This window comes from Giraffa tippelskirchi, chromosome 14 (assembly GCF_054371585.1).
Source record: "Giraffa tippelskirchi isolate mGirTip1 chromosome 14, T2T-mGirTip1v1.2.pri, whole genome shotgun sequence".
NCBI classification, from domain to species: Eukaryota; Metazoa; Chordata; class Mammalia; order Artiodactyla; family Giraffidae; genus Giraffa; species Giraffa tippelskirchi.
Window position 1 is genome coordinate 52,923,034 of NC_137288.1, and position 26,258 is coordinate 52,949,291.

General features: G+C 42.6%; 1 protein-coding gene across 11 annotated transcripts in view; it reads left to right on the top strand.

The window, feature by feature from the left end:
• The window catches only part of PTPRM (protein tyrosine phosphatase receptor type M), a 649,319-nt gene that overhangs the window by 539,716 nt on the left and 83,345 nt on the right, over positions 1-26,258 (top strand). For all 11 annotated transcript variants that reach the window (XM_081561596.1, XM_081561601.1, XM_081561595.1 and 8 more), the window contains one exon: positions 22,825-22,912. In XM_081561596.1, the coding sequence (XP_081417722.1) occupies positions 22,825-22,912 (88 nt within the window). The remainder of the gene's footprint in view (positions 1-22,824; positions 22,913-26,258) is intronic.

The window sequence follows — 26,258 nt, forward strand, 5'->3', positions numbered from 1 at the left end:
AGCAAGGCCCATGTTATGCCCGTTCAGGCGTAACATGTGTCATCTCACTCTCTCTCAGTCACCTTTGCTGTGCTGGTTACTAAATACAAGACACACCCTTTTTTAATTTTTATCAGATCAGAGTATAGTTGATTAACAATGTTGTATTGGTTTCAGGTGTACAGCAAAATGACTCAGTTATAAATATACAAGTATCTATTCTTTTTCAATTTCTTTTCCTATTTAGGTTATTACAGAATATTGAGCAGAGTTCCCTGTGCTGTACAGTGATAGGTCCTTGTTGGTTATCTATTTTAAATGTAGTAGTGAAGACACCCATTTTTAAAAAAAAAAAAATTCCAGGCGTTCTGCATATGCTGCTGACACATGGATGCCCTCTGTGATGGGTGCCCCTTCCAGGGTGCCTGTCAAAGCCTCCAGCCCCTCATTTAGAAGAAGGGATGTGTGTCTCCCCACAGGACTGTTGTGGGAACAATATTCTGTGTGTGCATCCATGTTATGCATAATATACAAGTAGATCTTTCTGCTGTGACCTGGAACTGGGCCCCTACATTCTTGGGTCACTGCCAGAGCTTTGAGCCACCATTTCTGATGGAATCAGTTGCTTGACCACCATCAGGTTTGGCTTTCCTAAGTCACGTTGAAATAGCACTCACTTCCCTCTGCTGGGAAACCCCCGGGGTCTAAAGCCCTGGGTGGTTGGGCCGCCACCAGCAAGCTTCAGCTCACCTCTCCTTGTAGCCTTTCTCTCTGTGATAAAAATCTCTCGCTCGATCAGACCATCTCCTCCTCCCTCATTCCCATGCCTCTGTCTGTGTTCCTGGTGTCGCTCGCCTGTGCTCAGAGTCCAGTCCCGTCTCCATGAAGCCTTCCTGGCCCACCCACCCACCCACCAAGTGCTCCCTGATTTCTCCAGACCTTAACAGCACGTGAGAGTCCATGCAACATGACTCAGTGTCTCTTTGTACATCACTTTTACCCTCTGCTGTCTGTCTCATGACTGTGACCCTGGACTGTAGTTCTCCATGGATGAGGCCATTGGCTCTTTTGTGTGGTCTCTGCACTGTTCGGCACTGGGCTTAGCCCCTAGGAAGCAGGCTGGTTGGCTGGGACAAGGAACCCTTTACAGGACTTTCTTTTGGTGTGTCAACACAGGCCAGTGGTGCCCAAATTTGACAACCAATCATTATAATTTCATGGTTTTGAAAATTACTAGAACCAGATGGTGGGCATCGTCATGGTGGTGTTTAGAGTAATCAACCTTTTTATCGTAATAGCAGCTGACATCGGTTGAGCATCAGCCATGGGCCACCCTGGTCTAAGCCCTTCCACATATTATCTCATTTAAAGCTCACCACACCCTCCCACTCTGGACAAGAGGAAACTGAGGCTTAGAGAGGTCCATCTTTTACACATGTCACAAAGCTCACGTGGGGAGCTGGATTTAAATCCAGACAGCCGCACTTTTTAGGTACAATCAGGAGTCAGAATCTCCCTCTGCACCATGCTTTAACCCTTAAAACATGAAAAGGTAGAGATCAGACAGTTGAGACAGGGATCCTATATATGTCAGGTACCCAGAAAGCTTGGTAACTTGCTACTAATTGGGACAAATGGCAGGCCACCATTTCCTAAAGCATAAAGAAATGATGCTTTTGAGCTGTGGTGCTGGAGAAGACTCTTGAGAGTCCCTTGGACAGCAAGGAGATCAAACCAGTCAATCCTAAAGGAAATCAACCCTGAATATTAATTGGAAGGATGGATGCTGAAGATGAAGCTCCAATACTTTGGCCACCTGATGTGAAGAGCCGACTCATTGGGAAAGACTCTGATGCTGGGAAAGACTGAAGGCAGGAGAAAGGGGCGAAAGAGGATAAGATGGTTGGCTGGCATCACCGACTCAATGGACATGAGTTTGAGCAAACTCTGGGATATATGAAGGACAGAGAAGCCTGGTGTGCTGCAGTCCATGGGGTCACAAAGAGCCAGACAGGACTTAGTGACGGAACAGCAACAACAACAAAGAAATGATAGAGAGGTTGGAAATTAAGTTTATTGACTGCATGACTATATGGTGTTGATGTAAGAACTTTCATTTTGTGAACTGACCTTGCTTTATTCATACCATGTTTATGATTTTCAGTTGATTTGAAAATGTTAAGAGTTAGACGAAGGTGTAGATTTGGTCCAGTTAACACTCAAGGAGTCAGAGGAAGGAGGCTTAAAGTGACCCGGGAAATTTGTCCTTTGGTGCTGGCCATCCAAGGGGTGCCATATTGCACTTAAACATGATATTAATTTTTCATGACACGTGCAACAGGCATGGTCAAGTAAAGGAACAGTGGAAAAGAGACATTGAAATTATTTGTCAGTGTTCAATATGTAAAAATAAACATTTCAAAAATCAGTCTTCCAGTTTTACAACTATAAGCATCTAAGACAAATCCTCAAGACTAAAGGCAAAGCTCAAAGTGATCAGGATTTTTAAAAAAGAGGCTGTTTCATGTGGATGTGTGTGCGTGTGTGCTTTGTGTGTTTAAAGTTCTTGTGGCGTGATGAGCCAGGCAGTGGTCTGTGGGATCACTCGTAGGTGGGCAGCCAGAAGTGCTACAGCTTTTAAAATAGTTTCTGCCTCTAGCACAGTATTTTTAGAGCCTTCAGGTAACATTGATTTAAAGGGAGAAGACAATGTATTTTGTGTACCTATAATTTCACATGAGTAGGAAGAAAAGTGAGACAGGGGAAAAACTATGGAAAACCATGAGAATGTCTACACGTAGGATTTGGTTTCTTGATGTGTAAATGTTTCATTGTGACATTCTGATAGGCAGTACACATTCATTCTTGAGGTCTTTTTGGCCAACATCCTGTATCTGCATCTCAATGCATACCTCCTATCCAAGCCAAGAAACCATCTAAATAAATCTCTAATGGATCTAATGAATAGAAAAGGCTGGAGTCTTTGTAAGATAGTATTTATATAACAGAGCTTCCCAAAGTTCCTGTTTGGTTGTTCATTTGCTCAGTCGTGTCCAACTCCCTGTGACCCCATGAACTGCAGCATCCCAGGCCTCCCTGTCCTTCACTATCTCCCAGAGTTTGCTCAAACTTGTGTCCGTAGAGTCAGTGATGCCATCCAGCCATCTCATCCTCTGTCATCCCCTTCTCATGCCCTCAATCTTTCCCAGCATCAGGGTCATTTCCAGTGAGTCAGCTCTTCACATCAGGTGGCCAAAGTATTTGAGCTTCAGCATCAGTCCTTCCAATGAATTTCCTTTAGGATTAAGACTCATCAGTCTCCTATTTGGGATGCAATGCAAAAAAAAACAAAAACATCTGCTGTCTCCTGGGCTCAACTTTATAACATTTTAAAGCAGCTAATTTAACTTGAGTACACAGTTCAAGTGAAAGAAGTCCCAGGACAAAACCGCGGAGCTGAAATACATGTCTTCAATGTCCTTGTAAGTCTGATAAGGTGCCATGCTCTCCTAAGTTTCTGTAGAACAATGAGTGAGGGGCCCATTGCAGAAAGCTAAATTATACATAAAGTCATTAAACCTCCATCTTCACTTCTGATTGAGGGATTGTTGCAGGAGTCAGTGAGAGCAGAGGCAAATGAAAAAATAAATAAGTGAAAGACCTGATCACATTATGCATTTCAGTAGAAAGGTAATTGCTTATAAATTCATTTGAAGTTCTTGGGCACGTGCAAAATCAGAGCTGCTAGAAATAAGAAAGGAGCTGTGGGACAGAGCCTCCTTGTGAACTCTGCATGTAACCCTCAGACATGGTGGGCCCGAAAATCAGAAGTGGGTTCCCAGTGATGCTGGAGTCTGCATGTCCTGAATAGCCCCAAACTCTCCTACAGACTGAAATGGTCACTCTTTCCTAGTCTGGTTTTCCACCCAGAGATGTACTTCTGCACCATTTATTTCTCTTTTTTATTGCAGTGTAGTTGATCTACAATGCTGTGTTCATCTGGCTTCCCTGGTGGCTCAGGCAGTAAAGAATCTGCCTGCAATGCAGGAGACTCAGATTTGATCCCTGGGTCAGGAAGATCCCCTGGAGAAGGGAATGGCAACCCACTCCAGTATTCTTGCCTGGAGAATTCTATGGATAGAGGAGCCTGGCGGGCTACAGTCCATGGGGTTGCAAAGAGTCAAACATGACTGAGCAACTAACATATATATATATATATATATATATATATTTCAGATTCTTTTCCATTATAGGTTATTACAAGATACTGAGCAGAGTTTCCTGTGCTGTACAGTAGGCCCTTGTTGGTTCTCTGTTTTATATATAGTAATGTGTTTACCTCAGTCACAAACTTGTATCCTTCCCTGCCTCCCACTGTTGTCACCTTTGGCCACCATAAGTTTGTTTTCTATGTCTGAGTCACTCACTGTTTTGTAAATAATTTCACTTGTGTCATATTTTAGATTCCACATATAAATGATATTATACAGTTTTTGTCTTTCTCTGGCTTATTTCTCTTAGTAAAATCATGTCTAGGTCTATCCATGTCCATTTACTTCTTTTCCAAAGCATTTTTGTAACTGCTGCTTTGGAAGCATGTCTGAATAGACAGACTCTTTAGGAAGGTTATGAAATCTCCTCTTCCAAGATCACATATCCTGGCAGATGTTCTCATCTGGCAAAGCTGATCTAAATGTGAGCATTTTGAAAGGATGACGTGCAGTAACTTCAACATCTGTTGAAGTCACCGTCTACTGCCAGGAATATCAAATGTGAAGGTCACTTACGTATAAGCCTTTGTAGCTTGGGGAGCCCTCACAGCCCACAGAGCTGGAAAAAGCAGGAAGACCCTTGATTAACAGCCAGGACTCTGCAGATGGCTGCTGACTCTTCAGCAGCCCGGTATAGTTCTTACTTAATTCTGGCTGCCAGAGTTGCCCACCCTGTGTCACTGCAGAGCATGCCCCAGCCGAGGACTGGGGGACAGCCACGGTAAGCCCATGGACCGCCTTGCCTCTCCGTTTTACTTCTAAGCTTCCTTGTGCCTTTCTCGGCCTTTCCCTGGGCTCTTGCACATCCTGGCAAGTCCACAAAGGTTTCCTTCCATCCACCGTCTTCCTTTAGAAGATGGTGTTCTCCTTGCTCTCTCCTCCTCAGCCTATAGCAGGATGCGTGTTGCAGGAATTGCCTCCCTGACCCCATGTCAGCGGAGCATGGTTCTTCCTGGGAGGACAGAAGATGCTCCCTCCAGTGCCGTGGTCACAACCCCTTGTGCTGCAGACGCTTCCCATGTGGCTGGTGCCCTCAGGGGACTGAGCGGACAGGATGCAGCCACTCTGCCTTGTTTAGGGAGCTCAACTGAGCCAGGGACTGAGGGTCAACATCTTCTTTTCCCTCAGCCTTATCTGCAGCATCCTCCTTTCCCTAGAAAGGATGCAAGTCACAGACAGTAACTCTGGGAAAGGGGGCCGCCTCCCAGTTCATTCAGGGGCAGAGAAGGAAGCAGGGAAGGGAGGCACCTGAGTCGCCCTGGAGAGCTTTGTGGGGTCCACATACGCCCTCACAAACGCCTCCCAGCTTACGTGCTGACACCAACTCTGCAATGTCAACTTTTCAACACTCATTACTGTTCAGTTTAGTCACTGAATTATCTGACATTACAGACTCCCGCAATGTTTTCAATCCAATAAAAGTCATTTTGGTAGGGGGCGAACCTGAGGTTTGGTGACCAGTTTTTAGACGTCACATGAAAAGCGCGATCCATAGAAGAAATACAGTCTAGAAAATGGACTTCATTAAAATTAAAAATGTTTGCTCTAGAAGATGATGTGAAGAGGATAAAGAGACAAGCTCTAGTCTGAGAAAAAGTATTTGCAACCCACATATTTGACAAGGGACTTGTATCTGAAAAAATAGAAAGGGCTCTGAGACTCAACAGTAAAAGGGAAATAATCCAACTAGAAAATAGAAGACACTTCACCAGAGAGGATAATGGAGGGCAAATAAACACATGAAAAGATACCGTGGCCAGCCATTACAAAATGCCAATTAGATCATGAAGAGACGTCACTACGCACAAACTGCAACAGCTGAAATAAAAAATAGGGACAATACCAAATGCTGGTTAGAATTCAGTCATAAATTGCCAGAAAATGTAAAATGGGGCAGCCTCGGCTGAAAATAGTTTGACAGTTTCTTTAAAAATTAAACACACATATACCATACAACCCAGCAGTCCCATTCTGGGCATTCATTCTAGAGAAATCAAAACTTAAACTTCTTCCATAAAATGGCACCTACATCGGTCCAGCTTCTGTTTCCTGGTTTTGATATTGCACTGAAGTTATGTGGTAACCATTGGTAACCCCTGGGAAAATTACAGGGTACACAGGGCCTCTCTGAGCTATTTTTATAGCTCCCTGTGAACCTAGAATTATTTCAAGATAAAAAAAGTTTTTTAAAAAGTTATTTATTTTGTATAGTTTAAAGTTCAAAGTTATTGGTTACTAACATAATTATTCCTGAACTCACTGGTGATGGTAATAATCAGGTTGACTTTCATGAATATACTGAAATCTCTTCCTTGAGCGTAAATTAAACCTATAAGAAGAAAAGGAATGAAGGAGTCGTATCTATAAGGAAGAGACATCTATGAGATGTTTTAGATAAATAACATATGTGTTATTATGCATAATAATAAAGCATAATGTTATGAATAATAGCATCTATGAGATATTAGGGACTTTTCTGGGGGTCCACTAGTTAAGACTCTGCCTTCCACTGCAGGAGGTAGAAGTTCAATACCTGGTCAGGGAGCTACGATCCCACGTGCCTCGCAGCCAGAAAACCAACACATAAAACAGAAGCAATGCTATAACAAATTCAATAAAGACTTAAAATAATAATAATGTCTATGAGACATATGGGTAAAGCACCTAGAAGAGTATTTAGAACTTAATTAATATAACAATAATGTCATCTATTATCTGTTGCTGTTAATTAATACTAAGAGTTTCTTGGGATTTCACTAAAAGAATTGTTATGTAATCAAAATATTTTGAGCCAAAGTTCTTTTTCCTTACTTCACTTCTTTTTGGCAAAAATTCAACTTCCCTTTCAGAAATCTTCTTGGCCGCAACACCAGTGTCTGCCTGTTATGTGAAAGTTCTATCTTGTGATGGAGATGGTAATATAGGTCCTCTGAGGGCATTAGATCTTTGCTGTCTGCATTTCAAAATTGACCCTTGCATTTACTTTACTTTCAAACTCTCTTGCCTTCTCTAAAAGGTTTGGAGGCATTACTTCTGATAGCATGAAGCATCCCATTTTTAGTTTAATCCCAAACCTTGTAGTTCTAAATAAAAAATGAAACTATGTGCCCCCCAGGCTTTAATCTAATATCTGGTTCCTTGAATTAGGGCCAACTCATCATTTCTTAAAGCATCAGCAGATTCCAAATACACTTTTGGCTACTTCCTTTTAGCATCTGACCTTGGTTCACTTAAACTAATTCTTGTCGTTTCAGCAGATTATGATCCTAAAATAAAAAATTACCCTGTAGAACACTGATGGAGTTTTTAAAATGCTAAGTACAATGCCCTCCAGGTAAGCAGTGCCTCTTCAGTAGTACTCCCTTTCTTTTATAATTGAAGTATAGTTGATTTACAACATTGTGTTACCTTTGGTGTATAGCAAAGTGATTCATATACATACATAATCCTTTTCATATTCTTTTTTCATTATGGTTTATCACAGGATGTTGAACATAGTTCCCTGGGTCAGTAGCACTCTCTTCTTTAATCGTGATAGTAATTTATTTAAATCTAAATAAAAGCATATCATTTAAGAAAAAAATTTAAGAACCAAGCTTCAAAAATATTAAATTCATATACCCTTATAATGTAGGAATCTTCTAATTTATAAGTGTCACCTGTTCGTTCACTAACACAGAACACCGCCTACCTGCCAGGTTGCACAGAGAGGCTCAGCTCCACCGTGTGGGGCACCTGGTCAAGAAAGAGACAGACCTTCATGCTCTAATGCCCTGTACATGACACGCATTATACTGATGACATGACAGTTGTGTGTGTGCATGCATGCTCAGCTGCTTTTCTGTGTCCAACTCTTTGAGACCCCATGGACTGTAGCCCACTAGGCTCCACGGTTGTATGGCTGGCACTTAACGTGTAAAGGCTCCTTTGTGTTCTTGTCACTGACATCCATTGGTTTGAATACTGAAAGCAATTCTGTTAAGTAATTTAAATTATTAGAGTATTCCAATTGGATAAATTAAAAAGCAAGCTCAGGAACTGGCCTGTGGCCTCATGCTCAGGAATCCATCAGACATGGGGTTTCAACACCATCCTTTGAGTGCAGGATCCCAGGCTCTATCTTCTCCCGCACCCTGTGTTGGGAGCCAAGATTGAGGGTGATTTCAGAGATCCCCACGCCCCAGCCACGGTGTGAGATGCAAATGACAGATGATGTGCCTGGTGGCTTTGGGGAGGTCCTCTCATGATGGATAAACAGGCTGAGGTACAGGGTGAGAAAGTGGTTGCCTGTCCAGCTGGTTCTCTCGCTCCTTCAGTTCCTCTGTGACCTAGGTTTGGGGTTAGTGTGTCTCTCTCACCTGAGGAAGCAAAGACCTCGGGCTCAGAACGTGGCCCAGAGCACTGCCAGGTGAGACTGATAGCTCTGCTGTGGTTTCATTGCCTTTCTTTTTCTGTTATCCATACCTGTGATGTATGTTTTGATTTCCATTTACTGAAGTGATACAAAATCTCATTTCCAAATAAACATATTTAAGTATGTAAAATGTGTTAGTCGCTGAGTCGTATCCAACTCTTTGCAACCCTATGGACTGTAGCTCACCAGGCATCTCTGTCCATGGGATTCTCCAGGCAAGAATACTGGAGTGGGTTGCCATGTCTTCCTTCAAGGGATCTTCCCAGTCCAGGGATTGAACCTGGATCTCCTGCATTGCAGGCAGATTCTTTACCACTGAGCCTCCAGGGAAGCCCATATTTAAATATCTGCTTCTTTAACTAAATAAATTAGAGGGAAGAGGTGAGGAGCCAGGAGAGATGGTGAAGGGGGGCACATGGACCAAGACAGGGCCAGCTTATGGAACGATGCTGGCTGCTGGGTCATCCTCACGAACCTTCAGGATCCTTGTTTCATCTTCCCCTCCACCTCCCTGCAGCTCCCCAAACCCAGAGCATCTTCAGAAGATGATAACAGCCTGTAGGGAGCACATTCAAACGAATGAAGCATCCCACGCCAAGGTCGATGGTAAGGTGGTCATAGCCAGTGATGTTTGATCTGCTTTAAGATGAGTTGGTTCTTTCAGGATCCCCTTTCTCTGGAGGAATGGTCAGCACGTGGAAAATTCCAAGACTCCCACCCTGCCTGGTGCAGGCTTGCTGTTTTCTTTGTTTCTTATCTCCCCCTCACACCCAGAATCTAAGGCTCAGAGCCAAATCTTTCACCACAAGAAGTCTCTAAATGTCTAGAATGATGGTGTCCCCAACTTTCTTTTTTTTATTAATTTTTATTGGAGTATAGTGGCTTTACAATCTTGTGTTAGTTTCTGCTGTACAGCACAGTGAATCATTTATATGTATACATATGTCCCCTTTTTTTTGGTTTTTCTTCCCATTTAGGTCACCATGGAGCATCAAGTAAGGTTCCCTGTGCTATGCAGTAGGTTCTGGTTAGTTATCTAGTTTATACGTAGTATCAATAGTGTGTATATGTCAATTCCAATCTCCCAATTCCTCCCACCTTCTTCAGCCCTTGGTAACCATGAGCTTGTTCTCTACATTTGTGACTCTATTTCTGCTTTGCAAATAAGATCATCTGTACCATTTTTCTAGATTCCACATATAAGCCATATTATGCAATATTATAACATTTGTTTTCCTCTTTCTGTTTCTGACTTACTTCACTCTGTATGACAATCTCTTAGTCCATCCACATCTCATTCCTTTTTATGACTGAGTAATATTCCTGTGTATGTGTGTGTATGTATGTGTGTATAGATCACATCTTCTTTATCCATTCTACTGTTGATGGACATTTAGGTTGCTTCTGTGTCCTGGCTACTGTAAATAATACAGCAATGAACATTGGGGTACATGCGTCCTTTCAAATTATGGTTTTCTCCGGACATATGCCCAGGAATGGAATTGCTGAGTTACGTGGTAGCTTTTTTTTTAGTTTTGTAAGGACCCTCCACACCCAGCTTTCAATAAGAAACAATACTTGGCCAAACATCAGTCAGTAAAGGAAAGCAGCTATGACTCCAATTTCAAAATAGATTATAATTTTCACTAAAAATATTTGCTTCTAAAAGAATTTGGACTTTCTGACAGAATACATTGAGATGTAATTATTCTCCACTGCCTTGATTTCCAAGTTTCTCAAATAATCCTCCCTTCTAAATTTTTATCGTGAATCTCCATGTCTCAGGTTCTGCAGGAAGAGCCTAGGAATGGTGCTGATAGGTTTTATAAATGAGTAGATGTCAAAAAGAGAGTCAGAAACCTCTCATTAAAATTGCCTTTTCTGCTACACTTGTTCATTCTTAAGCCTGTCATGTCTAAAAAAGTATCCTTAGATTTTCCATCACATTTGATGGAGCTTCTGTGCTGTGATTCGTGAGGTGAGGACAGTTTAAAATTCACAGCCCTCCTAGAAACACCTTGGAAAAGGTGTTTGTTAACAGAAGGGAACTATGAAACAATAATCACCCCACTTCTAATTGCTATACAGAATCCATGGAGGAAAGACGGATGGAGAAGGATGGAAAGGATATTATCAGGGAGACAGTACCAAAAAATGGCTGCAAAGTGAGTAAGGATTGATTGTCATCGAAAGTTGGAGCTCTGATGTTAGAACAAGAACAATAACTGCTAGCGCTGACTGAGCACTTCCTGTTTGCTGACTGAGCACTTCCTGTTTCCTGGTGCATTGCACGTGTGGAGCATTGAGTCCTTAAGACCACCCTGTTCAGCAGGGGGACTTGCTGGGTTTTCAAATAGGACAGAGGCAGGTACCCACATGCTTTTGTGAAAGCTCACCCAGGAGAAGGGTATAAACCAGAAGGCAGTGGAGTGACCAGGTAGGACACTACTGCAGTGATGCAGGCCAGAGGTGTGTGGAAGTCAGATTTTCTGGCTGGTCTTGAAAGGAAAGGAGCAGCTCACTTTCTGCAGAAGTATCCAGTTGTTCTCTAGACGTTTCAGGGATTCCTTTTTCCAGAAGGGATGCTTGCTCATCTCTGAAGATGTGGGCACCATTAGCACAGGCTTACCGACAAATCACTCTTCCAACGCAGGTACAGAGGTGGAGGAAATTACAGTCCTTGAGTGGTATTATCATCTCAGACCCCAGCAGTATCTGCATCTGAGGGGAAATGAAAACCGCTATCTCTCTGAGAGATGCTGGCAATCTCCGAGGAAGACTCAAACCCGCAGTGACTTAGAGAGTCTGCGAGGCAACTACTTCAGGCACTCTCCCCTACCTGGAAAGCAGAGCAATCCACTTTTTGGTGTGAGCTGTGACGAGCTGCTCGTTGGCATCACAATTTTGACACCCCATGAACCAGGATAATACAATGAGGACAGGCCAAGTCCAAGTTCCAGAACCTTTGCAAAGCTGCTTGATCTCATGATGTCCACCATGATCAGAGATAGGCAGTGCCGAAATCAGGAAAGGAAATTATGACCAAGTTCTTTGTAGTGACTATGAACAGTGCTCTAAATCCCTGCAGTGCAGCCCTGCCCCGCCTCCCAGGGGGCGGGGACACAAGAGGCAGCAGAGGCCCCATCAGGACCATCGAGGAGAAGGAGTCTGCAGATGCATCCTTTGACCTTCAAACTGAGGGATGGCCTCCTCGTGATGGCCCTTGAGAGCCCCCTTCAGGGACCAGTGCCAGGGGACCAGAGATTCCCTGAGACTCTGAGGTGCCTCTGCAGCATCAGTGGGTGACAGCATCCTCATGTGGCCGAAACTGGGGTCTGGCTGCTTTCCCCTTGAAAGCCAGTAAAGAGGCCAGGTTGGTGGAAAGAAGAGTTGGCTTTCTTTCAGAAGCCAGCAACCTGAGAGAGGATGGACTGCTGTCCAAAGACCAACTCTCCCCCACTGACAGCCAGTGGGCTAGAGCTTTTATAGATGGGGGAAGGGCTCCATGCAGAAACAGCACAGTCAACTCTGACTGTCATCTTGAAATTGGTCATCAGTGGTCTGACCTACATCATCTTGATTGTTTTAGGTACAGTTAGTATTCAGTTCCAAGGTCTGTTTGTTCCCATTTCCTGAGGCCAGTTCTCAGAATGGTGGCAGCTTATGTCATGGTTACGTCTGGTCATCATGTGATTAACTTCTTCCACCTGGTAGGGTTTCAGTATTATTAGACAGCTCACAGCTCACAGGATATGGCTCAGAATATTATCTATCCCCCTGAGAAGGAACTAAAGGTCTTTGCTTTTGCTTAGTGACTAAACTACTATTGTTGAGTCTTGTTGAATTGCTTTCCTTTGTTTCTGCATTTTCCCACTTCTCTGATTAAACTTATTCTTTGGCTAAAGTTTTTCTACACATAAAATGCAGGTGGAGGACACGATGGGGAAGGACCATACAGGCCTGCTCCATCTCACTCACGTGTGTGGGACAGGGGTGTCCAGACCTTAGAAGGCTGCCCAGATGGGAGGGATCGCTGGGCCCTGCTGAGCACCAGGAATCTTGTCACTAAGCTTCTTCCAGGGAACAAAGGAAGAGGAATGAATGCCAGGAAGAGAATGAATATCCCTGAACAGCTACCCTCTGCCTCTTAAAGTTAGTGCTCAGCTGAAACCCCAAATATATCAAAATAGCCCCCTTTTATGTATATATATTTTTTCATTAAGGTACATCTGATGTACAATATTATGTAAGTTTCAGGTGTAAACATAGCAACTCACAGTTTTCAAAGGTTATGTCCATTTATAATTATTATAAAATATTGACTATATTCCCTGTGTTAAACAGTACATCCTTGTAACTTATTTATTTTATACCTAGTAGTTGTACCTCTTAATCCTCTACCTCATCTTGTCTTCTTTTCCCTCTCCCCGCTGTAACCACTATATCTGTGGGTCTGTTTCTCTTTTGCTATATTCACTGGTTTGGTTTTTCCACATGTAAATGATATCATACAGTATTTGTCTTTCTCTGATTGACTCATTTCACTCAGCATAATGCCCTCCAAGTCCACCCATGTTGTTGCAAAATGGCAAAATTTTATCTTTTTTCTATGTCTGAGCAGTGTTCCATTGTAATGCATACCACATCTTCTTTGTCTGTTCATCTGTTGATGGACACAGGATTTTACATGTCTTGCCTACTGTAAATAATGCGGCTATGAACATCAGGGTGCACATATTGTTTCAAATTAGTGTTTTCAATTTTTTTGCTATATACCCAGGAGTGGAATTGCTGGGTCATATGGTAGTTCTGTTTTTAGTTTTTTGAGAAAAAAACCTCCATCCTATTTCCTCAGTGACTACACCAACTTATATTCCCACTAACAGTATACAAGTGCACACAGTTGGTAAGAATGTAAGTACTCCACAGCCTCTATGTTTGATATTTCTGTTCTTTTTGATGATGCCCATTCTGACAAGTATGAGGTGATATCTCATTGTAGTTTTAATTTGCATTTATCTGATAACTAGCCATGTTGAGCATCTTTTCATGTGCCTATTGGCCATCTGTATGTCTTCTTTGGAAAAATGTCTATTCAGATTTTATGCCCATTTTTTAAGCAGGTTGTTTGTTTTTTTTGATGCTGAGTTATATGCACTGTTTATATATTTGCACATTAACCCTTATCAGTCACATCATTTGCAAATACTTTCTCCCATTCTGTATGTTGTCTTTTCATTTTGTTGATGGTTTCCTTTGCTGTGCACAAGATTTTTAGGTCCCATTTGTTTTTGTTTCTATTTCCTTTGCTTTAGGAGAAAGACCCAAATAAATATTGCTATGATTTATGTCAAAGAAAGTCCTGCCTAAGTTTTCTTCTAGGAGCATTATGGTTTCCAGTCTCATATTTCAGTCTGTAGTGCATTTTTACAAAATAGCCCCTTTTTAAAGCCATCTTACTATGCCTCAGTCTCTATAATTCCGAAGGACATCGGCCATGCCTGTGGAATGTTTAGCAACAACCCAGGCTTCAAAGTGACTGTTTTCACCTCTTTTTCTCCATCATTCAACAGAAGAGTATTTTTTCCTCTCTGCCCACTCGATCCGGAGAAGGCAATGGCACCCCACTCCAGTACTCTTGCCTGGAAAATCCCATGGACGGAGGAGCCTGGTAGGCTACAGTCCATGGGGTCGCTAAGAGTTGGACATGACTGAGCGACTTCACTTTCACTTTTCCCTTTCATGCACTGGAGAAGGAAATGGCAATCCACTCCAGTATTCTTGCCTGGAGAATCCCAGGGACGGCGGAGCCTGATGGGCTGCCGTCTATGGGGTCGCACAGAGTCAGACACGACTGAAGCGACTTAGCAGCAGCCCACTCGATCAGTGGTTTTCAGATTTTTTTCCTGCTTCAGTTCACTTGAGGGATATGTCATATCATTAGCAGGAACTTAGTACTTCAGTGATTCTCAGGGTGGAAAGAAAGAGGATTTTGAAATTGGGCAAGCTGACTGAAAAGCAGGTAGATTGAGGGTCCCTCCAGGGTGCACATGGTTTCCCATGCCTGGAAAACCACTGTGCAGACAGTAACAGGGTTGTGTGTCATCCAACAAGCTTGTTCCATTGCTGAATCATGTCTGACTCTTTGTGACTGCATGGACTGCAGCATGCCAGGCTTCCCTGTCCTTCACTATCTCCTGGAATTTGCTCAACTCATGTCCATTGAGTTGGTGATACCATCCATCCATTTCATTCTCTGTCATCCCCTTGTCCAACAAGCTTATTCCACAAAAAGTGGGAAACAGAAATGTCTCACAGCTTATGACCCTCAGCCAGATGGCTTCAGAAAGCTGCATGCACAGTGCATTGTGGCCAGCTCAGTGGCCAAGTGTGAGGGACAGAGTTCAGAGCCAACAGCCCTCGTCTAGGCTTCTTCACTGCCTGATCTCAGACAAGCCACTTAACACATTTTGATCCTAAATTCCCTTCTTTACAGTAGAAATAAAAAGACTCATCTGGTAGAGCTTCAAAGATACCATAAGCATATATTATTCATATATGACATTGCTGTAAAAAGTCACTCATTCAGAGCAATAGCCAACAGAATAAAAAACATTTTTAAACTTAGTCAAATGTCAGGGGTAGTGTTTCTGGGCACTGAAACATCGCATAACTGTTTTAGGCTGCAAACCTCAATTCCGTTTTCACATCATATAGAAATGTTAGCGACAAGAAGGCCATAGAGCAACCATTGAGAAGGTCATCACCCACTGAATCTCGCAAAATAGAAAAATTCTTCAAAAACGGAGTTGAATTAAATTGCAAGAAAACGTAGCCATTTGAAGTCCTGAGATTAATTAGCAACTTTTTTAAAGATATCAGAATGTTGACATTTAGATTTCAATTTGTTTAGAAATAACAGTACATGAACTAGACAGCATATTAAAAAGCAGAGACATCACTTTGCCAACAAAGGTCCATATAGTCAAAGCTATAGTTTTTCCATACATCATGTACGGATATAAGAGTTGGATCATAAAGAAGGCTGAGTGCTGAAGAATCAACGCTTTCGAATTGTGGTGCCAGAGAAAATTCTTGAGAGTCCCTTGGACTGAAGGAGATCAAACCAGTTAATCCTAAAGGAAATTAAACATGAATATTCATTGGAAGGACTGATGCTAAAGCTGAAACTCCAATACTTTGGCCACCTGATACAAAGAGCTGACTTATTGGAAAAGACCCTGATACTGGGAAAGATTGAGGGCAGGAGAAGGGGATAGGAGAGGATGAGATGGTTAGATAGCATCACCAACTCAGTGGACATGAATCTGAACAAACTCCAGGAGATAGTGATGACAACCCACTCCAGTATTCTTGCCTGGAGAATCCCCTGGACAGAGGAGCCTGATGGGCTACAGTCCATGGGGTGGCAGGGAGTCAGACACAATTGAGCAACTAAGCATGCGTGCATGCCAGGAGATAGTGGAGGACAGAGGTGCCTGGCATGCTGTAGTCCATGGGGTTTCAATGAATCAGGCATGACTTAGTGAGTGAATAAGAACAACAACAGAACATGAGTCAAGATTCTGGTTCCTCCTAGTCCTCACCTCTCTTGAGCCTCACGCAGTCCCTTTGGCTGCCTCCGTCTAGGACATTGATGATGGCAGTGACTGGTGGCCACTGCTGTCTCTGGCCCCAAGTTCCCGGGCCACCTTCCCATCGGCACTCCACTCTGCTGCCTGTCCAGCAACCATAGGTGTGTCTTCAGTTGCTTCAATGCAATAACAATAAATAGCTTATATGGACCAAATAAAATGCAACACTTGGAAGAACCCAAAAAGTAGTATGGACAGAAAACAAAGAAAGTTCAGAGACTTGGCACACAGCAGTGAGTGCATCTTCCTTCTTTGAGCGTGTTGATCTTAGTCATTTTATGTGCCCAGTTTTGTTCATATGAGAAAGGGAGGAAAAAATTGATTTCAGAAGCTTCAAAAAAAAAACAACTTGATTCCACACTGCCTGAGAACATACTGTACATTATGTACAGCCCTGACCTGCGTTCCATTCTTCCAGGCAGCTTTTCTGTTCATTAGGGAGTTTTTTTCTCCTTTTTTTGTATCTGGCATTTTTAACAGACTGCAGCATTTTGGAGTCACGTTCTCTTGAGGTGGGCAAGTGAGATGTACCATTATATCCTGCGGAAAGTGACGGTGGGATGAGAGGTGGAGAGGACGTTACTGAATTGCAAAAACGTGTTTCCTATTCAGACACAAACGGCTGTGTGAGAGATGTCCCCTGTCCTTCTGCTCTGTGCCCGGGGACCGCGTGGCAACTTCATGTGGAGTCATTGGTATTCGCTGGAGCTTGCCTGCTTTCATTTTTATTGTTTCTGAGACATATTACTCTTTCAGAGTGTTCCCCAGTTTGCTGCCTCTTCTCAGTATATATGAGCTAAGGTAGTCAGAGGAAACACTTTAATTACATTTTAAGTAGAGTCAGAGCCTAAGTCTATTTATGAAAATTCTAACAGACGGTACAGCGAGGCCATTAACTTAAATCCCCAAAATAACATAAAATGTTTTTTTAAATAATAAAAAGCCCATAGTTGGTGTATTGAATTGTATCTGCATATTAAAAATAGGCCCTAAACATTAAATATCGCCTAACTGCACGTATTGTATTTTAAAAGCCCTGCTGTGAAAAGCACCCTGGGACCTGGACTGTCTCCTAAGCTGGTCTTTATGCAGCTGCTCTGAGGACAGGGCCTCATCAGCAGCTAACAATGCTCTCACATTGCCTTCGCTATGTCTCACTGGGCCTCTTTTTTAAAGATGCTCCCGTGCTTTGGTTAAATTGGATTTTAACCACAACCTGCTCATAACTTTAGTCAAGCAAAGACTGGAGAGATTAAGGAGGATTTGAAGGTTGTAGTTAAATGTAAACTTCAGGGTGGGCAAGCTGAGTATCAACCCCAGAATTCCTGTGCTCAGGAATCCTTGTGTTTCTTCAAGAACCCAAGCTCTCTTTCTCAGCCACTGCAGGATTCAAAACCTGGTTGGCTTTCCTTACAGTGAATGTGAGAGGAGCAGCTCTTCTCTAGAGCCTCATAAATGATGTGATTTCTTCCTTCTCAGGAAGACTGGTTCCAAGTAGGATTCTTCTGAAAGCATTCAGTGATTCAACTGATGTAGCTTTATTGGAACACATGCAACTTTTGACCTCCTTGCAGATAAAAGAGATAGCCAAAGAACCTTTTGTTCTTACCCCAAGAAAAATGCCCAGCAGAAAATCGTCTAAAATGTGTGTCGATTTGGTTCATTTATTAAAAGATATTTAGAAGCCAAAAGGGCTGTGAAATAGGATATAGTAGAATGATTGTGTAGCAAAATTACTTAATTTTCCTTGGGCGCATTTCACTAGTGGGTTTATTAGCAGCTCTCTGTCCAACTCATGGTCTGCAAAAAAGAAAAAAAAAAAAAGGTGGTGTGTCACAGAGTAGTCAGAGAAGGCTCAGTGCCTTAGGAAGACAAAGCCTGGAGGAAGAGCCACGTCTGCCTCTGAAGTCTCAGATCTGTGCTGGGCCTCACTGGGGGCCAGACAGGAAACTGTGTTCCATGTCCCTGATGACCTGCATTTCTGCCTTGGTTACTATTTTGCTTAGACTTCCCAAGCCAGGAAGGCAGCCAAGGACTCACTCTATCAAAGACTCATCATCATGTCACAGTTTCTCTGAGTGCCAAGTGGCTCTAGAGCTATAGACAAAGTTTTATTTTCTAAGTAGAAATTTAAACAGTTGACTTTCATCCTACTGCGGGAATAAGAGGGAATCTAGTCGCAACTATTTTGAAAATGTACGCTAATGGAAAGCCATGACATTTACAACTGGGTCCACCTTAGAAATTTTTTCGATCATAATCTCCATAACAAAAAGAAACAAAGTCAAGTTATCAATCTAGATAAAGTCCTTTTTTCCTCTCTGAGTTCCCCATTAGGTATATTACTGATGTTACAAGCCAAAGACAAGAACACATGGTTTTCATCATGAGTGTATTCCAGGGGAGATTGGCTGTGTAATTGGAAGTGAAACTGTACCAGAAAATGCTAGACCCAGTCAGCAAATCCACAAGTTAGGAGACCATGGTGGCACCAGCCATCTGATCGTTTCCTTGAAGCAGCTTTTTGTTTTGCTTTTGTTTAAAGAAAATACATCTTGTCACTTAAGCTTATTCATATAATTCCTAGATAGGAAGCTGGGAGGTTCATGGCAAGAGCTTCCACTTCTGCTGTCTCACTCCTGCTGTCCCTTCCCTGTGACACTCACATTATACCTGGAGTTAAGAAAATTTCCTGTTTTGGGGAAGCAATCCAACATGTCTTATATTCTCTTGTTGTAAACCTTCACTTAGAGACAAGGAGATAAGACCTAGATTGGAAAGCAGTCCTTGGCCATGTGTGGATTTAAATGTCATCTGCTCCAAAGTCCTTGTCTGGAGGGGCGCCCAGGAAGAGCCATGGATTTAGAGTCAGAAAGCACTGAGGTCTGACCCAGGCTGGTCCGTGATGAGCTGGTCTGTGATAAGGTCTCTCGGTTTCTCCTATCCTCAGCATAAAGCAGGCAGGCAGTCCTCCGTGGCTGCTGCTCTCATGAATATTAGTCAAGACAATGGACTCTTCATCCTGCTCACTTATCGATACCCCTACCCTTGTGGTCAGTGCTGGGAGATGGAGAGCATGGGCCCCACCCACACAAAAACATGCAGAGCTCAAGTGCAGGGAGATTGGTTATCATCTCATTACTTTTGTCTGTTTCACATATGTATTTGTATAACTGAATCACTTTGCTATACACCTGAAACCAACACAGTATTGCTAAATCAGCTACGTTGTTGTTATTCAGTCGAAGGCAGTGGCAGCCCACTCCAGTACTCTTGCCTGGAGAATCCCATGGATGGAGGAGCCTGGTAGGCTGCAGTCCATGGGGTCTCGAAGAGTCGGACACGACTGAGCAACTTCACTTTCACTTTTCACTTTCATGCATTGGAGAAGGAAATGGCAACCCACTCCAGTGTTCTTGCCTGAAGAATCCCAGGGACAGGGGAGCCTGGTGGGCTGCCGTCTATGGGGTCGCACAGAGTCGGACACGACTGAAGCGACTTAGCAGCAGCAGCAGCAGCAGTCATGTGTGACTCTTCGTGAACCCATGGACTACAGCACACCACTATACTCTAATATAAAATAAAATGTTTTAAATAACTTTTTCTTAAAAGCAAGGGCTATTGGAATTCCTGTGATCACCACAAATGCTAAAGAAACACAACTGTGATGTGAGTGCCATCTCCACAGGAGAGCATCTGTCTGTCAAGAGTGGGAAGGAACTGGCATGAGTGACTCAGGGTGGCATTGCCTCCCATGGCCAAAGAGCATCTCCTTGTACTCATGGAGCCAGCACCTCTTCCCTGCTCCATAGTTACCCCCCTCCTATCTGTCTATCTCTTATCCTGTGGTGAGTTAACTAGTAGCCAGGGATCTACTGAAAGACACCCAGGTCTTTCCCAGAATCAGGTCCCTTCTTCATCCGCCCATGAAAAAGACAAAGTCTGGAAACTTTCACACGTGTGGAGAAGGCAGAGGGGAATGAAATTGGTAATTACATCGCGACAGACTCAAAGTATTAATAGAATTAAAATGTCATAAGGGAAGTCAAATAATAGTCATTACTCAACGGTAAAATAACTGTCACTCATAGAATAACAATGAAACGATTCAGAAAAAGAGGATGACTTTTAAATCCCTGAAGCTATTTTAAATGCATATTTTATGGAGGAATAGAAGTTACATGTCTGAATAAATCCTTTATCCTATAATGGTCTTGTTCTAGATGGAATTAACCAGTGATTTTACAGTATCATTATTGATTTAATCTATTAATAACCCTTAAAATGTTTTTACTTGTTTTTGCCCTGCATTGCATGGCATCTTACCCTTCAGTAGCAGTATACATTGTGAATCTGTCATTGTTGTTCAGTTGATAAGTCGTGTCTGCCTCTTTGCCACCCCGTGGACTGCAGCACTCCAGGCTTCCCTGTCCTTCACCATTTCCCAGAGTTTGCTCAAAGTTCTGTGCGTGGAGTCAGTGATGCTATCCAGCCCATCCTCTGCCATTCCTTCTCTTCCTGAATCTCTGAATCTGTTAATATAGCTCTTAATGTGTAGTTCATCTAATCCTGGTCTGCCTCCATGATTTTTTTCAAAATGATAAATACAATCTAAAAACTATTAAGATAACAAGGTGTCAACAATGACTATGACTAAGATACCTTAATTTTAGATGGGCAATTTAATATTGTTGATGCAAATGTAAGTTGGTGCAACTGCTATGGAAAACAGTATGGAGGTTCCTCAGAAAACTGAAAATAGAACTACCATATTAACCAGCAGTCCCACTCCTGGGCATATACCTAGACAAAACTACTATAATTCAAAAAGATACATGCACCCGCTATGTTCATAGCAGCACTATTTATAGTAGCGAAGACATTGAAACAGCCTACATGTCCATCAACAGATGAATGGATAAAGAAGATGTGAGATATATAGATATAGATATAGATATATATGATGGAATACTACTCAGTCATTAAAAAAGAACAAAATGATGTCATCTTTAGCAAGGCAAATGCAACTAGGGATTATACTAAGTGGATTGAGAGTGGGGAGGGATGCACTAGGAGTTTGGAGTTAGCAGATGCAAACTGTTGTGTACAGAATGAATACACAACAAGGTCGTACGTATAATACAGGGAACTGTTAATATATTCAATATTCTGAGATAAACCATAATGGAAAAGAACATAAAAAGAATGTATATAACTAGTCACCTTGCTGTACTGCAAAAGTTAACACCACATCGTAAATCAGCCATCACTAAAAACTGTTTCCCATGGGGTCTGTGAGCAGGTGTGTCCCCACTGCAATCGTACCAAGGAACAGTTCAACTGATCAGGCATAACTGGACCTATGAAAAGGGATCATAAATTGTTTCCGTTGAACCCCAGACTGATCACTTAATAGTGGCTATTGGTGTAAATAGCCAAGATGGCCAAATGCTCTGGGGGGATGAAGATTAAGGGAGCAGAAAGGAGCTTTCTGTCCTACAGAGGAAAGTTGGGAAGCCGCCCTGGGGTGTGTTTGAGGATGTGAGCTCCCGGCAGCACATTCTCTGGCCCCAGAATGTTTCAGGACGATGCTTTCAGGCACCTGCTCTGCCTTCATGTTTTCCTCCTGCTCATCTCTTCTTTCCCAGTTGGGGCCAGAAATGTAAGAGTAGGTACAGCAGAAACAACAGATCAGTGTCACCAAATGCTGCTAGCTACCATCCCTCCTCCCGACATCTCCTTGTAGCGTTGACTACGTGAAGGTGAAACAGAATGTGGACTAAAGCGGAAACTACAATATTGTAAAGTTAAAAAATAGAAAATAAACTAATTTAAAAAAAAAAAGTAAAATTCCAGATTTTTTTCACATGTCAGCTGATAGCAGAGGACATTTTCATTATAACTTGAAGGGGAAAATGTGTATCTGACTACTAACCCAAAGATTAAAGACCCTGGGCATAATAATGCCAAATCCTTAAATAAATGGACATCTAAGCTCCATCGAAAATGAAGAGAAAACTCTGGCAGAAGTTATTAGAGGATTTTAGGCTTGAAGTTGTGAAGTCTTAGCTTACCTACTTTCAATTTTAACCAAAAATAAATCTTTCAGTTTGCAATTGGGAAGAAAAATGATATCTCATAGGAGAACATTGAAGGATGATGATATAATTAAGTTGAAAGAAATGTTAGGTTTTCTATATTAAAGATTCAAGTAGAATGGAGATAAACACCCAGCCATTTTTAATACATTGTACAGATGAATTGGGGGCTTATTTTTCAGTCCCCATCCATATTTGTAACATTTTAACTAAAGGAAAACAAAAAACCTAAATTAAATATTTAAGATATAAAGTAGTTTAATAATCCATTATCTCTTTCCTGTGAACATTCTTTTCCTTCCTTGACCCTCGTACATTTTTTAAGAACACCCTCTGTCATTAAAATCCCTGTGTTTGTTTACTGCACCGAATTGTAATTCGTCATGTCACTTTTCTCTTTCTTCCAGAGCTTCTTTGAAGGGCAGTCTGCACCATGGGACTCTGCTAAGAAAGATGAAAACAGAATGAAGAACAGATATGGGAATATTATTGCCTGTAAGTGTTGACAGCATCATTGCGCTGTGATGTAACTTTCTTTTCACATCTGCTAAGATTGACCACCGGCCTCATGCGGCGAGAATTTGCAGTGCAATTACTGCCTTCATCTCGCTGGAAAAGCTGGTGTGATGCTTTTCCTTAAGGAAAGGGAAAACTACCTAAATACCCCCACTACGTCCATGTGTCTTGCTGTGGGACTAGTTTTACTTTTAGATGTAAGGTTTGGGTAACCTAGGTAATGTGCAAATGCTAAGAAAATGCATTCTGGAAGGAGTAAACATAACAGATCTGATGATTCCCAGCTGCTTCTTGAGAAGGAATAGAAATAACAACTCAAAGCACGCCTCAATGCCAGGAGCTCGGGACTCTCAGCAGACACGAGCTCATTAATCCTGGGACACTTGGGGTAAGGAGGTCAGTAACAGCCCCATTTTGAGGACAGGAGACTGAAATGCAGAAGTTAAATGACCGTCCCCGTATCACAACAGTCATTAGCAACAGAGCTGAGAAGATAACTCAGAAATTCCCAGTTCCCATGAAGCGGAATGCCACCAATCCATAATGTCTCAGTCGGTTCTTAAATCGAGCCCAGCCTCATTAATGTTCTGTAACGATGCAGAGAGGCCTGATAGATTGATGAGCTTCCCTCTTTCAGGGCTGAAGCCACCCATCCCTGCACTGCACTGCTCAAAGCCACATGAGTATTGACAGGGTACTCACGGAATTAATGCTATTTCTAAAGATACGTTAATTTAAAGAAAAAACAATAACAGTGTGAAATACAGAGCACCTAGCCCATCCAGCCTTATTACTTATAAGAGAACAAATTTGAAAGGTTCAGGTAGTCCCAGGGAGCCATGTATTAGCTTGCTTGATTGTGTAAGCGCGGTTAGATTTCACCTGCCTGAGTTAATGTTTCTTGGTGGGACGGTTGAGATCCTGTAGCAGCGTCTGCTGCTGCTGTGAATGTGCTAAGTCATGTCCAACTCTTTTCAATCCCATGGATGGTAGTCCACCAGGTTTCCTCTATCCATGGAATTCTCCAGGCAAGAATCCTGGAGTAGGTTGCCATTCCCTTCTCCAGGGGATCTTCCAGACCCAGGGATCAAACTCGAGTCTCCTGCGGCTCCTACCTTGCAGGTGGATTCTTTACTACTGAGCCACCAGGGAAGGCCACACTGTGATGACTGACACATCTGTGAATAGCAAAATGAGGACTATAGTCAAGCTAGTGAAGTATGGTATCGTTCCCTGGCATAGTTGTCATGTTTCATGTGTGATGAAAGCACCTGAAATCTACTCTCTTCACAAATTTATGGATTTAGTACAGTATTAGTAACCCTCATCATCATGCTGTACATTTCCTGTCTAGATTTAGTCATCCTATGTGACTGTCACTCTGTCCCCTTTGACCAGCAACCCCCATCAGAGCCATTCCCACCTCCCAAGCTCCTGGTAATGACCCTTCTACTCTCTGTTTCTATAGATTTGCCATTTTTTAGATTCCACATACAGATGAGATCATGCTGGGGTTTTCTTTCTGTGTCTGGTTTATTTCACTCAGCATAATAATGTCCTAAAAGTTCATCCTTCTTCTTGTTCTTGTTCAGTCACTAAGTCATCTCCAGCTCTTTTGTGACCCCTTAGACTATAGCCTGACAGGCTCCTCTGTCCATGGGATTTCCTGGGCAAGAATACTGGAGTAGGTTGCTGTTTCCTTGTAGGTATAAATGGTTACCTTTTCCTCTAGTTTTTTGTTGCTTTCTAAAAGAATCTCTCTAGAACTGTCTGGTTGTTTATATAATTGTCTGTAAGCATCTACACTGGCACATTCTGAGACATTAACCATTTAGACCACCTACAAACGATTATTAGGGCTCCCAAAATAGGGTTTGCCAATTTTTAGATGCTGCTGTTCATCCACCCCAGCTACCTAGCAGGAGTCTGGCACCGCGTATGGGCTGCAGATATACCACCACTCCTGGTTTAAATACCAGAACCATCCTGGTGCCCCCCACCTTGTCCAGTCTGGTGCTAGAACTCACATCTGAGCACTGTCTCACTGAGGGGCTTGGGCTCATGCTCAGTTATATCCAGCTCTTCGCAATCCCACTGACTGTAACCCACCAGGCTCCTTGGTCCATGGAATTCTCCAGGCAAGAATACCGGAGTGGGTTACCATTTATTCCTCCAGGGATCTTCCCATCCCAAGGGCAGGCAGATTCTTTACCACTGAGCCACCTGGGAAGCCCCTCATTGGGGGTGTGGGCAATTCAGCATGAGCTCCTCGGTAGGTCTGATGAAGCCACTGCCATGCTGAGCACCCTTCTGACAGTCACCATTTGGGACTGCTTCATTTGAAACTCTGTATGTCTTTAATTAGTCTTCCCTGGTGGCTTAAATGGCAAAGAATCTGCCTGCAATGTGGGAGACCCAGGTTCGATCCCTGAGTTCGGAGAAGGGATCGCCCCTGGAGAAGGGAATGGCAACCCACTCCAGTATTCTTGCCTGGAGAATCCCACGGATAGAGGAGCCTGCTGAGCTACAGTCCATGGGGTCGCAAAGAGTTGGACATGACTGAGCAACTAATACACGTTTTTAATTACAGCAAAAATGAATCTTTGATATTGTTAGCGTTGTAGAAGGACCTGAAGAATAAAAATACTTCCCTAAATCACCCTAATGGATACACTCGTACTGGTTGTTTCTTTAAAGGCATAGAGAAGATTATTATATTTCCCTTTTACACTGAGAAATCCTGTGATTGTAGAAAAATCAGTTTCCCTGACTGGGACGCCTGCTCCAGGGAGTCCAGGCTTTGGGAATAGCACACTAACTAGGATGAGGAATTGGGGGATTCAGGGAACGGGTCCTGGAGATTCTTGTTATTGCTTTTCAGAGAACATAAGAAGTGCTTTAATGATCACATTCATTGTTTTACAACAGTGTTTGCATATAAAATGGTTTTAATGGTGCTTAAAAACTGTTTATTGGCTGTTGTTCTTAAGTAAGTTGAACTTTTCCCTTATTTACACAACACGTTTGCTGAGCTAGCCCTTCCAAGTATAAACGAATACTCCCTCCACCGTTGACACACAAACAGACACACACATACAGACACACAAGCAGAGCCCTCCTAATACTCTCAGCAGTTCTTTTTTATTTTTATTTTATTTTTTATCTTTTTTATTTTTTAAATTGGGTTTCCCTGATAGCTCAGTTGGTAAAAAATATGCCTGCAATGCAGGAGACCCCGGTTCGATTCCTGGTTTGGGAAGATATGCTGGAGAAGGGATAAGTTACCTGCTTGCAGTATTCTTGGGTTTCCCTTGTGGCTCAGCTG